Here is an 18738-nt window from a genome sequence, read left to right as displayed (position 1 = left end):
TTATTGTGGGGTGTATCTATAGATCACCAAACTGTAGCTTATTAAACTAAAGGAACTTAAAAAACTTAATAGACAACGCCTTAATAGACATCCCTACTCCCAGCCACCTCCATGTCATGGGGAATTTTAACTATGGCCACATCGACTGGAGAAATGAAACCACGCCAAATGACCTAAATAATCCCGCTACTCTTTTTGTAGAAACTGAGACAATTTTCTGCTGATAGACTGGCCAATGAGGCGTGTAAGAAAGAAAATGTTGACCGTATTTGGTGTCACAGTCACAAAAAATTGGAAAACTTACTTTAATCTGAGGTGTGTTAGGTACATGCACTCGATCTATTAACTCAGATTAAATTAAGTTTACCAATTTTTTGTGGCTTCGTGACACCAAATACTAGTCGAGGTTAGGTTAGGTTAGGTTAGGTTAGGTTAGGTACATGCACTCGATCTATTAACTCAGATTAAATTAAGTTTACCAATTTTTTGTGACTTCGTGCCACCAAATACCAGTCGAGAAGTGATTGGCAGTCCGATTTATTCTTGTAGGACCATCATTTGACTTCATTGCGGCTACATTTGGGTAATTACTCGCTCCCTCGGTACATGCACGCGATCTATTAACTCAGATTAAATTACGTTTTCCAATTTTTTGTGACTTTGTGACACCAAATACTAGTCGAGAAGTGATTGGCAGTCCGATTTATTCATGTAGGACCATTATTTGACTTCATTGCGGCTACATTTGGGTAATTAGTTGGACCCGAAGTGAGAAATGCAGAGAGACCTGACAGTTGTAGCATTAGTAAATATGACAAATTTTGTGACAAGAGGTACCGGTATGGCCAGCATAAGGACAGAACCAGACAATGTGATGTAGTCGTGGCCAGAATTAGGCTAGGATACAGACACATCTGGCAAGTTAGTAACGCTGTACCCATACCGGAACACTCAGCATGTAAACTTTGTGATAAACCTTTAAAGCATACACTTGAACACTATATTATTGATTGTGACATATTCAAAGACTTCAGGCCACCTGACTTATTGTATTTTGAACTATGTAATTACTTCATTGAATCAGGTGTGCTTGAGGACATTCTTGCTGTTTATCCCAAATTTGCTAGCCCACACTGATTAGTCTTCAATTAGAATATGACTCCAATGTATGTGATCCACTGACCTATATATACTGCTAATGAATATGATGTATTTCCTTCTTTGTGTACGAACCTCTGTCCTGCATGGCAGTGAACAGTGGCATTACCCACATGAATCTGACCTATATATAGTGTCAATGAATATGATGCATCTCTTTGTGTACGAACCTCTGTCCTGCATGGCAGTGAACAGTAACATTACCCATATGAATCTGACCTCTATACATTTATAGCTGTTAATGAATATGATGTATTTCTTTGTGTATGAACCTCTGTCCTGCGTGAATATGATGTATTTCTTTGTGTATGAACCTCTGTCCTGCGTGGCAGTGAGAAGTGATACCACCCTCAGTGTCAAGACCTGACTGAATTACTCAGAATAGGCAAACTGTACTACAAGCTCTGCCAATAAATTTGTTAAACTAAAAAAATGTTCCAAAATGTTAAAGACACGACTCATTACAGAGGAGAGCAAACATCCAAGCCTCTGGACCTTATAACTAACGAGGAGGGTATGCTGGCCAAGCCAGAACATTGGTAAAATTATCGTTTGTTCTATGGCATTTTGCCCGCTCATGATTACTTAAAGAGAAAATAAACAAAAATGAAAATCTTCGTTTTTGAAAAAAATTTTAAGTTGAAATTATATTTTCCGATTTTTTATGCTTTGAACAAATCTGACCTTCATTTCTACTGCTAATCACACCAAACCTAACAAAACCGAACCTAACATATGTAAAATTAGTGTTGTGGTTATCCAGCGATTTTTAGGATTTTAAGTTTTGGAATCAGAAGACTGTGATTGGAAAATGGCTATGAGTCAGATTTTCAAGAAGAGTGATCACTCCACGAATAATTATAGACCAGTGAGCCTGACCAGAATAGTATGTAAAGTACTGTACTTGAGAGCATTATAAGACATGCCATGATGGAACATCTTGTAAAGGATTGCCAACACGGTTTTATGCCGGGACGCTCCTGTTTATATATATATATATATATATATATATATATATATATTATATAGATTTTGCCAAGGCTTTCGAAAGCATACCTCATGAAAGGCTGAGAATTAGATTGGAACGATACAGGATTTGGGGAAGTGTCCTAGCATGGATCGGAGACTTCCTGCATGATCGTAAGCAGTGTGAGGTGATTAAGGGCACGAAATTGTCAGTACACTCAAAGGATTTTTCCTAAACATTCCCTGCTGAAATATGAGTGCATCTTACAAGCCTAAAATATAATTAATACAGAATTATAGATATGGGAAGTTATTTTGTTTTATGCCCACAATCTGTCTACAATATCTTGGCTGTCAATCCAAGTCTCAATCTGTTAAGCAGGAAGGGTGTACACTCTGATTCTGACTTAGAATTGCCTGTTATTTGTTTCTAATTATTGTTTTTATGTGTTAAACAACTAAATCCCATTTTTTTTCTAGATACTATATTTTCAAACTTCACTAACCTATGGATGGTGGGAAATTTGAAAATCAGGCCTGAAAGTGTTAATAACAGGTTTGTAAAGCTTCACATTGCTTTAAGATGATAATGGAGATGCCTTGAATGTAATTTTATTTATTTACACAGATACAATTTTATCATGAACATTACAAATTATTTGTCAATCCACTCCAGCTGCAGAAAATACAAAGTGCTACTATGTGAAACAATATCCTAGCATGTATAATTAATGAGTTATCAAAGTTCTTACACCTTTTTATATAAACATTGTTTAATCTGACCAACAGCTATGGGAACATGGATTGAGAATTTCACTCGGCCAAAACTTACTAAAGCTTAATACTGTATTGTACTAACAGAATTTATTTTTTTCCACAGAGTAGTGGACTCTCCAATGATAACCTTTGGATAATTATTAACAATGCATCTCATTATAATGTGAAACTTTAATATATGATTGTCATATTTGTCTATGATATAAATCTTTATAAATATGATTTTACAATACATACATCCTTTTAGGATAGTTACTGATGGTATTATATTGTACAGTAAAAAGTTATTTTCTCACAGGATGACATATGAACTGTTCACTTTATGTTTATTTTTGGATCAGTAGTTATAGATACAAAGATTTATTGCAGTCACATATAAATACAACTGTGAGGGATTTGCACTTTTGGAGTGATTCCAGTGATGATTGCTTTTCAGAAAATTGGTCGATTTTAGCAAGTACAATATTAGGAATAAAGTACTGTACCTGTACAATATTTGGGTGGTTCTTAAAAAGACATTATAAAGAATTTCATCTGTTATGCTCATAATAGGATAGTAATATGTCACTCTTTCATTCATATAAAAAATTTAAAAGCATACAATTAACCATGTAGGGAAAGAAGAACAAAATTGAGGATACACACAGGCTTGGCAGTGCATACTGTACAAGATATACAGACAGTATAAAAGTCATAAAGCTTTAAAATCTTAGTTTCTGGAAAAACCTAATTTTTTAAATATTGTCCTCTAACCAACTGTTTTTTTAGAAGTATGATTCAGGTACACATATATGCTGATTTATCTAGCACTCACCATAAATCTTAATTAAGTATTCCATTTAGCTCTATATGGTGACAGATGACTGCATGAAGACTATTATATAACAGAATAATGAAGGTGTGTGTGTGTTTATTATGTCTTAACTCAGTACAGTATTAAGCTTTATACAAAATAATTCAAGTCAATTTTCTTGCGCATTATCATACTAAGAAATTACATCTATCTTGCAAAGTTTGTCAGTTTGGGTTAAGAAGACTGTATTAGGATAGATTTTGACAGTCTAACAACAACTTTAAAAATGCTGGAAAGATAAAAAGGCTTTCAGCATAAGATATAGATGGGTTTCCCGTAACCAGCCCATTGTAATTTATATATGAAATTCAAAACACGAGGCTATATATTTCACTACTAATAAAATGGGGTACCTGTTTTGTACTGTACTAGCAAATGATGATATTGAAGATATTCAATGTTTTAAAATGTAATTTTTATGATACAGTATACTGTACTGTATACAGTATTTCAAGAGGCGCATAATAAAACTGTTTGGTTCTCAGACACAATGTGCATTCAAAACACCTGTTGCTGGAATGATTTTACTATATATATATATATATATATATATATATATATATATATATATATATATATATATATATATATATATATATATATATACAGTGAACCCTCACTTTACGCGGTTAATTCAACCCACGGCGGCCCGCGTAAAGTGAGAAACTAAAGTGAACAACATAACATATGGGATTAATTGCTTCACTGAACACATTTCACACAGAGAAATATCAATAATATTAGGTTTTTTAACACTTACATTAGTAGAAAAGATGGCTGGGCACACGGAGATGGGGGGTTGGTTCCGAGGCAGAGGGCAGATTATTGGCCCTCACCTGTATCACTTGTATTAATTGTATCACTATCCACCACAGAGGCTTGCAGGGCCTCTTTGTCAAACCCCTCAAAGTCCATATCCTCACTATCATTATCACTGACTTGGGCCGGCTGTGGTGGGTGGCGGGTGAAGAACTCGGTAATGTTTTGATGACTGGGCGACCTTGTGCGCACCCTGCTCGCGCCGCTCTCCGCGTAAAAGGGTACACACACACCGCGGAAAGTGAGCATTCTGTATTCGGCAGGGTACCGCGTAAACGTGGAAACGCATAAAGTGGGACGGCGTAAAGCGAGGGATGACTGTATATATATATATACACACAGTATTACCCCGCTTCACGCGGTTTCACTTTCCGCGATTTCTCATTTACGCGGTGCATCTACTCATATACGCGGGAAGCGGTGCGGGCAGGATGCGCACAAGGTCGCCCAGTCATCAAAACATTACTGAGTTCTTCACCCGCCACCCACCACAGCTGGCCTAAGTCAGTGATAGTGAGGATATGGACTTATATGGACTTTGAGGGGTTTGACAAAGAGGCCCTGCAAGTCTCTGTGGTGGATAGTGATACAATTGATACAAGTGATACAGGTGAGGGCCAATAATCTGCCCTCTGCCTCGGAACCAACCCCCCATCCCCGTGTGCCCAGCCATCTTTTCTACTAATGTAAGTGTTAAAAAACTAATATTATTGATATTTCTCTTAATTATTAATTGTGTGCATACCATCATAAAATTAAGATGTAATTTTTACTACAACGTAGGTATTGTGTCTGAAAAAGTGAAGTTGGGGGTCGGGCCAATCTCTATTGGAATTAATCCCATATGTTCTGTTGTTCACTTTACGCGGTTTTTACTTTCCGCGGTAACCCATGGGTTCAATTGACCGCGTAAATCGGGGTACTACTGTAATGTAAATATTTATAGTGAACCATGTTACTCATTGCTGTGATATAATGAGAGTTTATTGCATATCTAATAATGAATATGTTTGACTGGAAAGACCATACAATAATGCTCTACATACATCAGTGAGAGAAACTGGAAGTGGTGTAACTCCTCACCTCCATTGGCTATTGGTGTAAATTAATTGGCTACAACACACCCAACAGTCTCGAGTAATTAATCAACTAGAGTGCCATCTTCATATCCGAGGGTTGGCAACCACAGTCCTCCACTCCAAATGTTCTCGGGCTGTTTTTACCAATCCTCTAAGGTTTTCTATCTCTCTGGGGACCCAGTTTTTAATTTCATTCACCCATCCCAGTCTCTGCCTTCCCCTGGCCCTCCTACCCTCAACTATGCCATTAATATTTCTGTTATTATCCCCTCATTCCTAATTATATGACCAAAGTATTTCATTTTTACCTCAGTACTTCTTCATTTGTCAGTAACCTGTCAAAATACATTTTCACTTTAAATTTGAAATTATTCCATTGAGTTCAAGGAAAGATATCAGTGTAAAAAACATTTGTTAAGGACGGACAGACAGACAGGAGAATAGATGGATGATTGGGTAAACACACAGGCAGAAAGAAGGCTGGATGGATAGACAGTATCAAAACTATTTCCCCTACCCAAAAATTTTGATTTGGGGGATAAAAAATATATATTAAAAAAATTACTCAGTAATATACCAGTACAGTACTTCATAATAATAACTTATTTTACTGAAGGCCTCACATTTGCTTCATTATAGTTGCTGTAATATTTGTAAGAAACAATTTTCAACTTCACTTTTATGAATTTTAAAAGATGAAAATAAATTAAATGCTATGGGTCTTTAGATCTAAAATCTATGTGTATCTGGATCAAAAATTTTGTATTTGCATATGTTTCTAGAACTGGTTTCAATCATACTTTGATAAAATGTACAAATTTAAAGGTCACTACAGTACTATGATCGATCAAAAAGTTGAAGTGATATTTTTAAAATAACTTCTCCAGATTTGACTTCTTGAAGTGTGAGTTTGTGAAGTTGTGGCTGTGCACTCGGCTCACTCTTGGATTCTTCATAAACTTGGTGGATTTTGATCTCTGTTCGTCCCAGGAATTCTGAAAATAGTCGTGCCACTAACATTATGTAATACAGAAAATGGAGTCTGCTGGAATTGATAATGATGTAAAAACACATATCCAATAGTCCCACAGACTAATTCAAAAACACTTTTGTCCAAAATTGTGAGGTTTATTATAAAACATGCAGAAATATGGATCATATTCAGCCACTGTTACATATACAGTACATGGACACAAAAATTAAGCTCATTGACAGAGTACTGTACATGAATTTGACCTCTTGATGTGGTAGTACTGACAATTTAGTTAGCTATTTAACAATAGATATGATGCCAGTTTTTTATCTAAGATCATTTGTGCTACAGAGAGGAAAATCCTCTACTGTACATCTTTTAAGTCTGACTGGAATGTTAGTGGTTTGACAGAAAAGTCGATGGTACTAATGAATTTTAGATAGGAACTGTAACATTCAAATTACAAAGAAATACAAAATTATGTTGGAGGCAACCTAAGTCATTAAAGTTGTTAAGATGTACATCAAAAGAAATAACTAAAGTTAACCAAATTTTCAAGGACTGTATACAGTTAGTACTGTAAGTTACAGAACTAGAAAAGAGTAAATATACTACAATACTGCATATATCTGTACAATGAACAATAAAACTTACCATTTGGCTTGAAGTAACCCTTTTCATATACTGTAATGCAGAGGACATCTTCTGACAGCGATTTAACCAAAAACTGCATGGTAGAGTCCCATTTTGGATGAGGGGATACGGCTATGCTTGTCCGGTGAACCTGTGACCCCAAACTTACCTCGCAAAATGATTGGAGAGTACCTAAAAAAACGTGCGTATATTGTTAACCTTATAAAAATGGCAAATTTGTATTAAAGCCTACAAAACTGAAAAGCAAAATTGCCTATTGTACAGTATATACAAAAGGTTTTCCCAAAATCCTAATACGTATTGTACATTATCAAATTTTAGGGGAGTAAGATATCATATTAATTATTTCCTGATGTGAAATATGAGATGAATAATCAATAACAAAATGGCAAAGAAAATTTTGTTTAAACTTTGTTTCTGATTTATGATGAGGTGAGAGAGAGAGAGGAGCAAAAAATTTAGCTAAGGAATACTGTCGGAAATTCAAAGTTGGCATAATACTGTTCTTCAAAACTGTAAATTTGTGTGGTCTGTAAATACATTATAGTATGTCTATTGGCCTAAAAATGCTGGTAGTGTCATGCAACTTTGAACCCCTAAACTTAAACATACATTGAACAAGAAATCTCAGTTGAGTTTCAAAAAATGGCATATCCTGTAGTTTCAAATTTGAACCTCTAATATAGCCATTTAAGGGTAATTATTATAGTTGTTTTAACATTATACAACAATAATGAGAGGATTATAAATATAATCTGAAGAGATACTGAAAACACAAAAAAGGGCAGAGAACCCCATTGTCATATTTGGTTTAATGAGTTGGGCAGATAGATAACAGTAAAAGAGATGGAAGTTCTTGAGAACTAAGAAAGTGGTGAAATAATAGGTAAATTATTGTACAGTACAGTTTATAGAGGTAAATATAAATTTAGTAAGAATATGCCAGAAAAGCTTTATGGGAAGTACAGTACAGTACAGTACAGCAATGAAAATACTGTTCTGTACTTACGTGAGACAAATACAAAAATATGAAGAATGCTGCCCAAAGCTTTACTAGAGTGACGCACATGTTATTGTGTGTCAGCTGGAGGAGAATTGGTTCCCAGTGAAAATGGCACAACACTAAGAAAGTGTAATGCTGACATTGTTGTTCAGTATTTATATATAATATAGGTAGCAAGAGTGATGGAAGGGATTCAAGTTTACTGTAATTAAGGACGAATACAAAAAGATGAGTTGGGGCTTTTTGTAAATGAAATTGCCTGGTGGTTGATCCAGAAAAAAGTTGCAGATGTTAATTAAATAATTTAGAGAAGCAATCAGTAGGAGAAAGCTCATAGTGAATGAGAATGAAAAGCACTGAATGTAAACAAAGAAAGGAGACAAATGAATATTAACTTGAAGGGAAGCAGTACGATATTTGGGGTAATTAGGAGTGCCTGTGACAGTAAAGAGAACAAGAGTGACAAAGTGAACCATACAGTGGCTGTGGGGAAAAAAGTTACAAGTACAGTGAAAAACGTATGGATTAAGAAAACTAGTATGTCAAATGAGACAGAGGTGGGGATGTATAGGGGAACAGTTGAGCTGACATTATCATATGGTTGAACATCTTTGACCCTGGATGCAAGAGGTGGGAGAAAGTTGAAAGTATTTGTAGTAATGTATTGTATGTACTTGAGAGCAAGATATGGAGTGAAGATGTAAAGAATAAGGAACCTGATATATAGGGTGCCCACAAGGTTTCATTACTGTACTCACTTCTCACAACCTGTTATTTTCCAGTCAATTGAACAGTATGTATTAAAGGTGTACTATTAGACAACAGGAGTTATGAAGGAAGCTACATGCAATGCATTTTTAAAAATCCCCAGCAAAGTTGGAACAAATACTGTATCAGACAGGACATAAAGAAGCATTATTCTGTGATACGAAAGTGACAGTGCCCAAACTGATGCGACTGACAATAATGATTGTTCCCACACAATGTACATATGTGATGAATGCAAATAAGGTGTATTTACAAATTTATACTCTTATAACCACCATAGTTTCAATTTATATTCTCTGAAGTTGCCAGGTAGGGGATTATGTGACTATGTGCACCCTGTACAAATGAAAGGAGGCCCAGACAGAACTAACCAGGTTGCGTAGGTGGTGTGGATGCAGTGAGAGAATGAGATATGATTAATTAGTAAAAAGAAAGTACAGGGTATAGTATGATTTAGAAGTAGTTGGAAGAAGAGCGAGGGGCAGAACAAGGAGATGTAAATAAGGTATTAGGAGGCACTAAATATGAGGTGGATGGACAACCAGGAAGCGTTTAGCAGTGTGTAGGTGACTGACTTAGAAAGCATAAAATCCTATAGAGAGAACTGTGATTGGGAGTCAAAGAATATTAAGCTGTTATCAGTGTTCCCACTTTTATAAAGACTGTGTTTAGGAGTGAGATGGAGGTAACAAAAATTTTGACCAAAATCAATGTGAATGTAAAACTTCAGATACAGGTTGACAATCCCTTATCCGAAATCCTTGGGGCCAGAGGCATTTCAGATTTCGGAATTTTTCGGTTTTCAGAATGGTTATTTTTATTTTTTTTAATATTAGCCTACCTGGGCACAAGTCACTGACCCACATTGGGGCCTGGGTGGCAAAAATATAATAAAAATTATAATAATAATAACAATTCATAGGTCTAGGTCGTGTTTCTCACTTTTGATCTTTTTTTTCATTCTTGTATTTCTTTATTATTATTATTATTATTATTATTATTATTATTATTATTATTATTATTATTTTATATGGCAGTATTATTGTTATTATTATTATTATTATTATTGTTGATTTTATTATTATATGTTATTACTGTATTATTATTATTATTGTTATCATTATTATTTTATTTTGGTGTATTTTTTATTAAAATTTTTATTTACTATGAATAGTTATTATAATTATTATTATTACAATTTCGCCCCCCAGGCCCCGATGTGGGTCAGTGATCTATGCCCGGGTGGGCTAATCCCTGTTTAAAAAAAAAAAAAAAATTGCCCACAAAAAAAACCTTTCGGTTTTTGGAATTTCGGATAAAGGGCTGTCAACCTGTACTTCAAAGAACAGATGAGTGACTCAATGACCCAATACCAGAATTTATTGTGAATTTGGGAAAACAAAACTGGTTCAGTGATGGCGGGAGACATGTAAGAGCCTTAAATGTGCACCATGGCTACCACTGTTACTCTAGTATTTCTGAAAGATGGTGTTTACTATATATTCCAATTAATTATTTTTCCTTATACATTCCCAGGAAGCTTGTTTGGGGGAATAAGAAAGGCAACCATAATGAATAAAACAGTACAAAGAAAAAACAAAACAAGCAATCTTAGGAACTTGTGTCCCTGTTGTACATAAAAACACAGAACTTGAGCAGAATCATAGATATGAAATATATGAAGCTTTTAGAAATTTAAGGTTCTCTTTAAAAACCTCTTGACTAACAAGTAATTGACTGTGGACTACTTTGTGATGCATATGTCTTTTTCAGTGTACAAGAGGCAGTTTGGCCAGCAATAAACCTCACCACCTTCACTTCCCCCACTGTACAGTTTGGTACCCATTCACACCTGAGTGTGCAACTGGGCCAACACCAGCATCATGAATGGAAATCAACAATGAACAAGTGCTTGAGGATAATTTTAAGTATTCTCTAAATGTTCAACAACTCTAACCAGATTTACATAGGCAGTGAAAATTTAGAAACTGTGATTATCATAGTTATTGCTTCCAAAATATGCATTACTATATCTTGAATATCAAACTATGGTCTTGGCTAATTAAACCAGAAATTCAGTGGTGCACTGTTACGGTAATAATGTAAGAGGCTAATTTATAGCTTAAACCTTGTACGTGATTTACTGTAGTAACACAATCTTGGTGCAGGAAATGTATGATATGTCTGCTCAAGTTCTGTGCCTTTCCTTGAGTTCTAAGTAAAAGAATATTCATATATAGTACTGTACTGTATTTAATTTATTTTATATAAATCACCTCTAACAAATTTACTGATAAATTTTGCCAATTCATCCAATTTTAGAAGTATTTATAAGTATTGTGTGTGAAAAAATACTAAAACCATACTGAGTAAATGATTAATTTTGAAACAAACTTCTTAGTGAGGCATATAGCTAGCAAGGTTTGCTTACTGGGGAATCAGGGTCTCCCTACCATCACTCGAGAAAAAGCCAGAGTCAATTTGTTAACCCATTTGGGTATACTGTACAGTGGACCCTGGTTATAAGAATCACTTTGAGATGAGAACTTATGATTCTTATATGCTGGGGATTCTTACATGCGAGACCCTCATTTTTTAGTAAAAATAAGTTGTATATTGCATTGGAAATAAAAAAAACACATTGCACACAGTATAATACATAATTTAATCTAAACTAATCTGTACTGGAATCCATACAGATTTCGTGTGAGAAGTTATTTAGGTAAACCAAATCTTACAGTATGCAAAAAATAAATATATAAATAAATAAATAAGTAAATAACATTCTAATACTATTTGACCATAAGTATATTGTAAAATAAAAAAATACACCCCTTGTTCTTAGTACATGTATGATGGAGGAAATTTGACAAAAAAAATATCTAAAGCATCAAAATAGATAACTTTAGAAAACTTTAATAATGATTTCAGAGCACATGAGCTTTTCTCCACACTTATAATTATAGTAACAAGAATACTTGTTTCTCTACATTAAATTCTATGCTACCTTTGCCCCAGGAATCAAGCTTAGTTCCGGTGAGTATGTGTGTGCGGAGAATTCCCTGAGGCCGTCTGTCTCGAGCTATGGAATAGCATGCAGGTTAGTTAAAAAGTAAAGAAAACTGAGCTAAAAGAACTGGTACCATCTGCAAGCAATTTAAAACATGCATACCTGGCAGTAATATTAAACATGTGTAGTGTCAAAGGACAAAAAATACCAAATTAAGAGATTATGAGAAGCAACCTATCAGCGAGCCTCATCCAGAAAATGAATTGATTGCTTCGTTTAAGTAGGGAAACATTGTTACATGTGGCAAGAGGAGAGATGTGGATAGTTAGCCTTTTGGCTGGAACCAAGTAGGTTGAAGCACATGTTACATATTCATAGTTGTGGTTTGGGACAAGAAGTGATACTATTTTGGTGTTTTAGTTGTGTGAACTAAAGCATCAGTTTCTTTTGAAGAAAATACTGTGCTAAGAGTTAGAAGCAATTTCTCAATCATGGTTTGCAAGGCAAGAAGTAGTTTTACATCTAGAAATTATGAACTGGACAATGTAACTTCCACTGAAACACATCAAGCCCTGTGATCATGGCACAACCTGGCATGGATTGTTTTATTGCTGTAATATTATAAGTCACTCATCAATGGCCAATAAGCAATAAAACTATACAGTATTCATAAATATATTGGTAGAACTGTTAATAAAGGAGGAAATACACAAAGAATTTCGAAAAATATTAACACTGCAATAAGTCTACACTTTATGATGAATGCCATGTAAACCATGTTTCTTCTGATCAGGGATGAAATTACATTAATTACATTCTCAGTTGCACATGTACTTACATGTTGATCATCCAGTAAATACATTATGCAAAAAAAATATAATATGTAGCTTCTGCATTTGTGATACACAAGTTAAGGTATAAACACAGTGTTAAAAATTTTCTAAACTAGTCTGTGAAGAGCATGCTATTCTTTGTTAGTCTGCTAACATGCACTGCAGTGTTATGGACTCATTATCATGCTGGGTTGCAGAGTCTGAGCAGTAGAAATGGTTCTTACCCTCACTTTGTCTCTCATTCAAGGAGACTCCTGCCATGACGGTCACTAATACTCGGCCCATTATGCTCATATCTTTCTCTTCTTTAAATCAAATAAATATGAAATTATAACATTTGAAGTGAATGTAAAAGATTTAATATACATTAAAACACAAGAAAGAAATTAACCCAGTAAATCAGCTGCTGTAGCAATAAAATATTTGTTTGTTATAGTCAAAACTCGTCTATGAATTAAACATATAAATAGAATTTTTCATATATGACACCTTCATCAATATAGACACATCACCAAACTAATAGATAACATGGAACTATATTATGATAAAAAACATGGTGCAGGAATATCTAGAAAAAAAGAAGATATACTTAAACGTTCATAATAAATATAAATGACAACTAACCTCACAAATGTCTAAATCTAAATCATCTCCAACTATCAAGGAGTGGCTGCTTCCTTGGCAAGTACAGCACAATTAGATTAGTCTGGAAATGACTAAGTGGAGTGACCCGCAAGAGGAGAGAGGGTAAAAACTGACATATGGATGATATTCACACTCAGGATGTCGGATAGCTGATGCAGAACATGAAGAAATGGAAGATTGATCCTGAATCCCTATTTTCTAGCTAATTCCATAGCTAAGAGGCTCCTATTAATTTGCAAGCCATTTTGGGTGGCAAGGACAATAGATTACACATTAATTGGTAGCTGAGGCTGATCTTATGATTATACATTCCTCTACACTGTAACTTTCTCCATTAAAAGGGTGGATTAGAAGCAAAGGTTGCCTTCTAGAGGTAGGAGGTCTATATGTCAGCCATGTCTATCTAGCCAGTAAACATATCGTGCCAGCTACAGCAGCCACTTTCAGTTTAGTCAATCCACCATTTTAGGTTCAGTTTGCAGCTAATAACCCACAAATCCAAGGGACTGAAGGTATGTGAACCACGTAGCTATGATGGGTTTTGTAAGAAAATAGGATTTCAGGGTCAATCCTCCATATTTATCTTGATGCCATCCTTTAGGTGTTTCCTGTTAACAGCAGCCAATTAGAAAGTGGGAGGTAGTGATACTATTAATTATCCAAGGACTAGGCAGATGTAAACCTCACACTGTGCAAGGAAAGAGAAGAAATGCAACCCAAAATTTTTCTGTACAATACCATACATTTATTTGGTGTAATCCTGAAACTTCCTAGAAAATATGAGCTATAGGTATCCATAACCTCGAATTAACCAAGCTGTAGCTCTTCATACACTATACAGTAAATCTTTCAAGTTAGATGATCAATGCTTCACAAAGGGCTTCGCTCAAGTCGACTTCACTTACTTGGGTATAACTGCTTCCATCAAAGCCCCAAGATCAAGATATCTATCTATATCAGTTCACTGCCAAATGAAGGACTCCACAGTGAATATAATTAAATATCAAAATTATATCTCTCCAGCTGGTAGCTGGTATTTTTCTTGGGTCATTTTTGTTGTTGTTGTTTGGGATCCAATTGAAGATATTCATGTTACTATGTGGACCTATCTTACTTACAACATGGCTTTGAGTTATGTTTTATATAAGTACTGTACCTGTATACATATGATTAACTGCTAAAACAGAAATACAGTACAGGTACTCCTCGACTTACGACCTACTCGATTTACGACCACCCGGTCATACGACTGCCGCAGTCGTATAAAATATTTTTCAAATTACGTATTTTCGAGTCCCGACGTTAGTGATTGCGCTGTGTACTGACAAATTTTTCGTTTGTAATTCCATTTAAAATGGCTGTCATGCTTAAAAGTGAGAGTTTTGTGGTACTGAGAAGAATAAGAGACACCCGTTTTAGATTTTCTATGTATTATTTTCTCATTTTCGACTTACGACCTGGTCGTCGGTCCCTAACCCCGTCGTAAGTCGAGGACTGACTGTATCTCTTAAAAGCTTGAATATCTATCTACAGTATTAACAACATTTGGCCACTACTGTAATAAAATGTCTATACACACACACAACTCGGCTGTTTTTATAAATAATTTTTTTTCTATTTAGAATGAGAATACTGTACTGCACTTCCATATCTGAATGCCTTTTACAGAAAACATTTTTTGTTTGTCGACGATGTATCTGTTCATGAAAATATGTATACTGTACAACATAAAAAGAATATCAGATTTGGAAAATACTATAAATCTTTAATAACTCAAGTCAAAGACGAAATGTCAACTACTAGATAAGTAAGCCTGATGGAGCACTAGTGAAGGAGTAATAATGCTGGTTAATTTTTTGTTTTCTGTGTCTGGCAAAATGCAGCTCAACTTACACTTCAGGTATGACACAGCCTCTCAAGCTCTAGATTATTCACTCAATAATGATTACTTTTCACTTCATTATCACCAAGATACTTCGAAGTAGATTTTTATTCTGATTACAATTGTTGGTAAAATATTCAACTTAATTACATAGTGCATGAGGATTCTTGCCCAAGGGGTGGTCAACTTTTGTGGCAATTCAGCAGAAACATGTCAACACAAGGTTCAATGAGTTAAAATGGACAATACACAGGAGTCTTATCTTCAGGTTGATCTGAGACTCAAAAATACATCAGTGTTGTTGACATGCAGAAGTTGTCCACACAGGAGCTAACAACAATTTGCAGCAAGAGTTATGTGAAGCTACTGACTGGTGTGGATGGCCATAAGTATGGAGGGGGTTTGACTGAGTTAAAAACTTTTAACTGTGTACCTAATTCAATTCCATAACTCATATAACTTGATTCAAAGCAAATTCATCTTAGCTAGATGAGGGAGATATGAGCAGGGTTACTTTCCCTAGAAGCAGCAACCTTGAAGAACCTTATAGGCACCAACATTTCTGTTTCATGAGAGTCATAAACAGTGTGACAAATACTTTTGTAAATGACTGTTTCAGACTATTCAAACACGAAGAGTAGCTAAGAAATTTGCACTTTACAGCAATATTAGGAATAAGACATGACAGAGCTTGTGACATAAAAATTATTCTATTCTATTGCTTTCATGGTTATTGTGTTGTGCACCTTCCTCTTCTTCTATTACATTGTGTCAACTAGAAGTCATACAGTAATGGAGTTAGTTTCAATACTGATTATACCAGGTTTTCAGTTATGGAAGAGATTGAGCACTAGGAACAAGTACAGTACTTTGATATTAATAATATTTAAGAAATTTAACAACTACATTCTTCATAACAAAGCTAATGCAATTACTTATTCTAAAACCATCTCTTTTCCTAAACTAAAGATGGGAAAAATTACCAATCCTCTATAGTTCACCTGCACACAATATTAAATCATTAGTATAAATCATGCAGAACAAATCAAGACATAACAATTGTTCTGAAAAAGACATGCAGAAATAATAATGTGATGAGGACATGATGCAGAAGTATCATGATTCTAATTAATTTCCTCCTGCAAGGGTAGTTAGAGGACAATAAAAATTCACACTGTAATGCTCATCCTAAAATTCTCCACTTTGCTTTAAATATAAAATACACGCTCACCATTTGCTATCAGTCCAGCATTAGGCAAAACTAAAGGGATTTACACAACATCAATACAGGAGGCCATTTTTTACAGTGCATCTTGAAAATGAAATATAAAGAAAATTATACAGCAATACCAATTATACAGTGGTGGAATTGGTATCAAAATTTAAATTGTATAGAGAAACTGTGTACAGTAGATCTAAACACAGTAAAAATAAAGTTTGTTAGAAAAGACTACTACTGTATTATGATTTCAAAACTTAACATCATTACTGTACTGTATATAAAAAATCACTGCAATAGAAGTGGGAAGTCTATTTGAAATGGAGATCAATTCCTTTAAAGTACAGTAAGTCCTCGTATAACGTCGCCCCAATTAACATTGTTTCGGTACAACGTCGCTACTCTTTAGATACCAATAATTTTGATAACATCCCGACGGCTCAATTTAACGTTGTCACGGACTACTTTTTATGGCGCATCACCCTCTCTTGTCTTGCCGCGCTACGCTCTCTCGGGAGGAAGAGGCAGCCGCTGAGTCAGAGTGACTCACTACTCTCCTCCTGCTCCTCCGCTCCTTCCCTCCTCCTCTACCGCCTCCTCCGCTTCACTACCCACCACACACTCTCTCCACCATCTCCGCCCATCGGTGAGTACCAATACAAAATGATTTAGTTTTATATATATATTTATACTATTTTCTATAAAAATGCCATTGAATTTCTGAATATGTAATGTATTTCATGGGGCAAAGGAAAGCTCGGGAACGTAACTCCCGTATTTATCTATTTCTTATGGGGAAACTTGATTCGTTTAACTCTTGTTTCTTATAACGTCGCATTTTCAGGAACATAACCATGATGTTAAGCGAGGACTTACTGTACAGTATATGCATTAAAGGAATTTAAACTTTTATCATACAGTTATGTCAAATTACCAGACACCTTGTATATTTGGAATGTCACAAGAACAGAAAGAATTTTCAATAATTCTATTCTGACAAAGGTAAAAAAGTATCAGAATAGTTACAGCACAGTGAACTTTACACTCAATGGTGTAGCTGTAAAAATATACATCCATGACACACAGAAATAGTTGCAGTAGCAGATGCAGTACTGCAAAGATTAATATTTAAATACAGTACAGTATCTTAACATCCATTCTTGTCTTTGTATTGATTAAAATGAAAGAGAAATCCTGAAATGCCTCTTTCTTGCAGAGCCCTTAGCCAGGCAGCTCTCTTAAAATGACTTAAAAGGAGGTTCTTGAATTCTGATACAAGGCCCCATAATTTAAGCAAAGGAGAGACTATTAATCCTGAAGAGAGACCAATCACCCCTCCCTACCCTGTGCCATGAGTCTCATATGAGGTGACAAGACACAGAAGTTACTGTTAATGGCTGTATGTCTTGCTAAAATTATGACTGTTCAATTCACAACTGATTACTGTAGTGATTGCCCTATCCTCAATAAATCCATGCATGAACTAACTCTGATAAACCCAGTCTGAAATGATCAACCACATGTCTAATTCCTCCTGAATAAATGCCCATCTGAGGGAAGCAGGAGGCATCCAACCCACCTTGCTTCAGGTTCTGAACCAAAAAAAAAAAATTTCAGTATAATTTTTGGGTACAAAAGTTGCAAAACTAGAAAGCCAAACGTCCCCTATGAGAGCTAACCAAATATATGTATAAACTGGAGAGAGTGAGAACCACCCTAACTTTCTTATTGAAGAGTACAGTGCTGAACTGGCATTAACCTAGACTCTGTTGAATTCTCTCTGTTCCAGATCATCCAATGCAATAATTAGTCCGGTCAAATAACGTACTACTGTTTTCACTGCATAAATTAAATTTTATTCTTGTACATATACTGTGATTCATAATTAGAATAGTATTGAAAGGTATTTAAATTTTATGAGCTAAATGAGTACAGAGTAACCAATAACCTGGGTCAGTGATAGTAAATAATTTGTAGAATATTATGGAAATGACCCTTGCCATATATACTGTATACCAGTACTGTATTCTGAACCTAGGAACAACAGTCTAAGTCACCATTTCATATCATAATAAAAATTTTCATACTGAACTAATTCA

At 35.0% G+C, this 18738-nt stretch overlaps 1 protein-coding gene across 20 annotated transcripts in view; it reads right to left on the bottom strand.

The window, feature by feature from the left end:
- Positions 1–5420: 5420 nt before the first annotated feature.
- Positions 5421–18738, bottom strand: part of LOC121869320 (intersectin-1-like) — a 126777-nt gene continuing 113459 nt past the window's right edge. For 17 of the 20 annotated variants that reach the window (XM_042370588.1, XM_042370587.1, XM_042370600.1 and 14 more), the window contains 3 exons: positions 13118–13198; positions 7280–7450; positions 5421–6647 (listed from right to left, as the gene is read on the bottom strand). In XM_042370588.1, the coding sequence (XP_042226522.1) occupies positions 6490–6647; positions 7280–7450; positions 13118–13198 (410 nt within the window). In that variant the 3' untranslated portion in view covers positions 5421–6489. Of the gene's footprint in view, positions 6648–7279; positions 7451–12057; positions 12133–13117; positions 16682–18738 lie in introns of those variants that run through there. The other 3 variants (XM_042370591.1, XM_042370590.1, XR_006089532.1) reach the window with 3 other exon arrangements.

The sequence above is a fragment of the Homarus americanus genome, unplaced genomic scaffold (assembly GCF_018991925.1).
Source record: "Homarus americanus isolate GMGI-L3 unplaced genomic scaffold, GMGI_Hamer_2.0 scaffold36734, whole genome shotgun sequence".
In the NCBI taxonomy this organism is placed as follows: Eukaryota; Metazoa; Arthropoda; class Malacostraca; order Decapoda; family Nephropidae; genus Homarus; species Homarus americanus.
The sequence above is the reverse complement of the archived record's forward strand: the minus strand, read 5'-3'. Positions and strand labels throughout refer to the sequence as shown.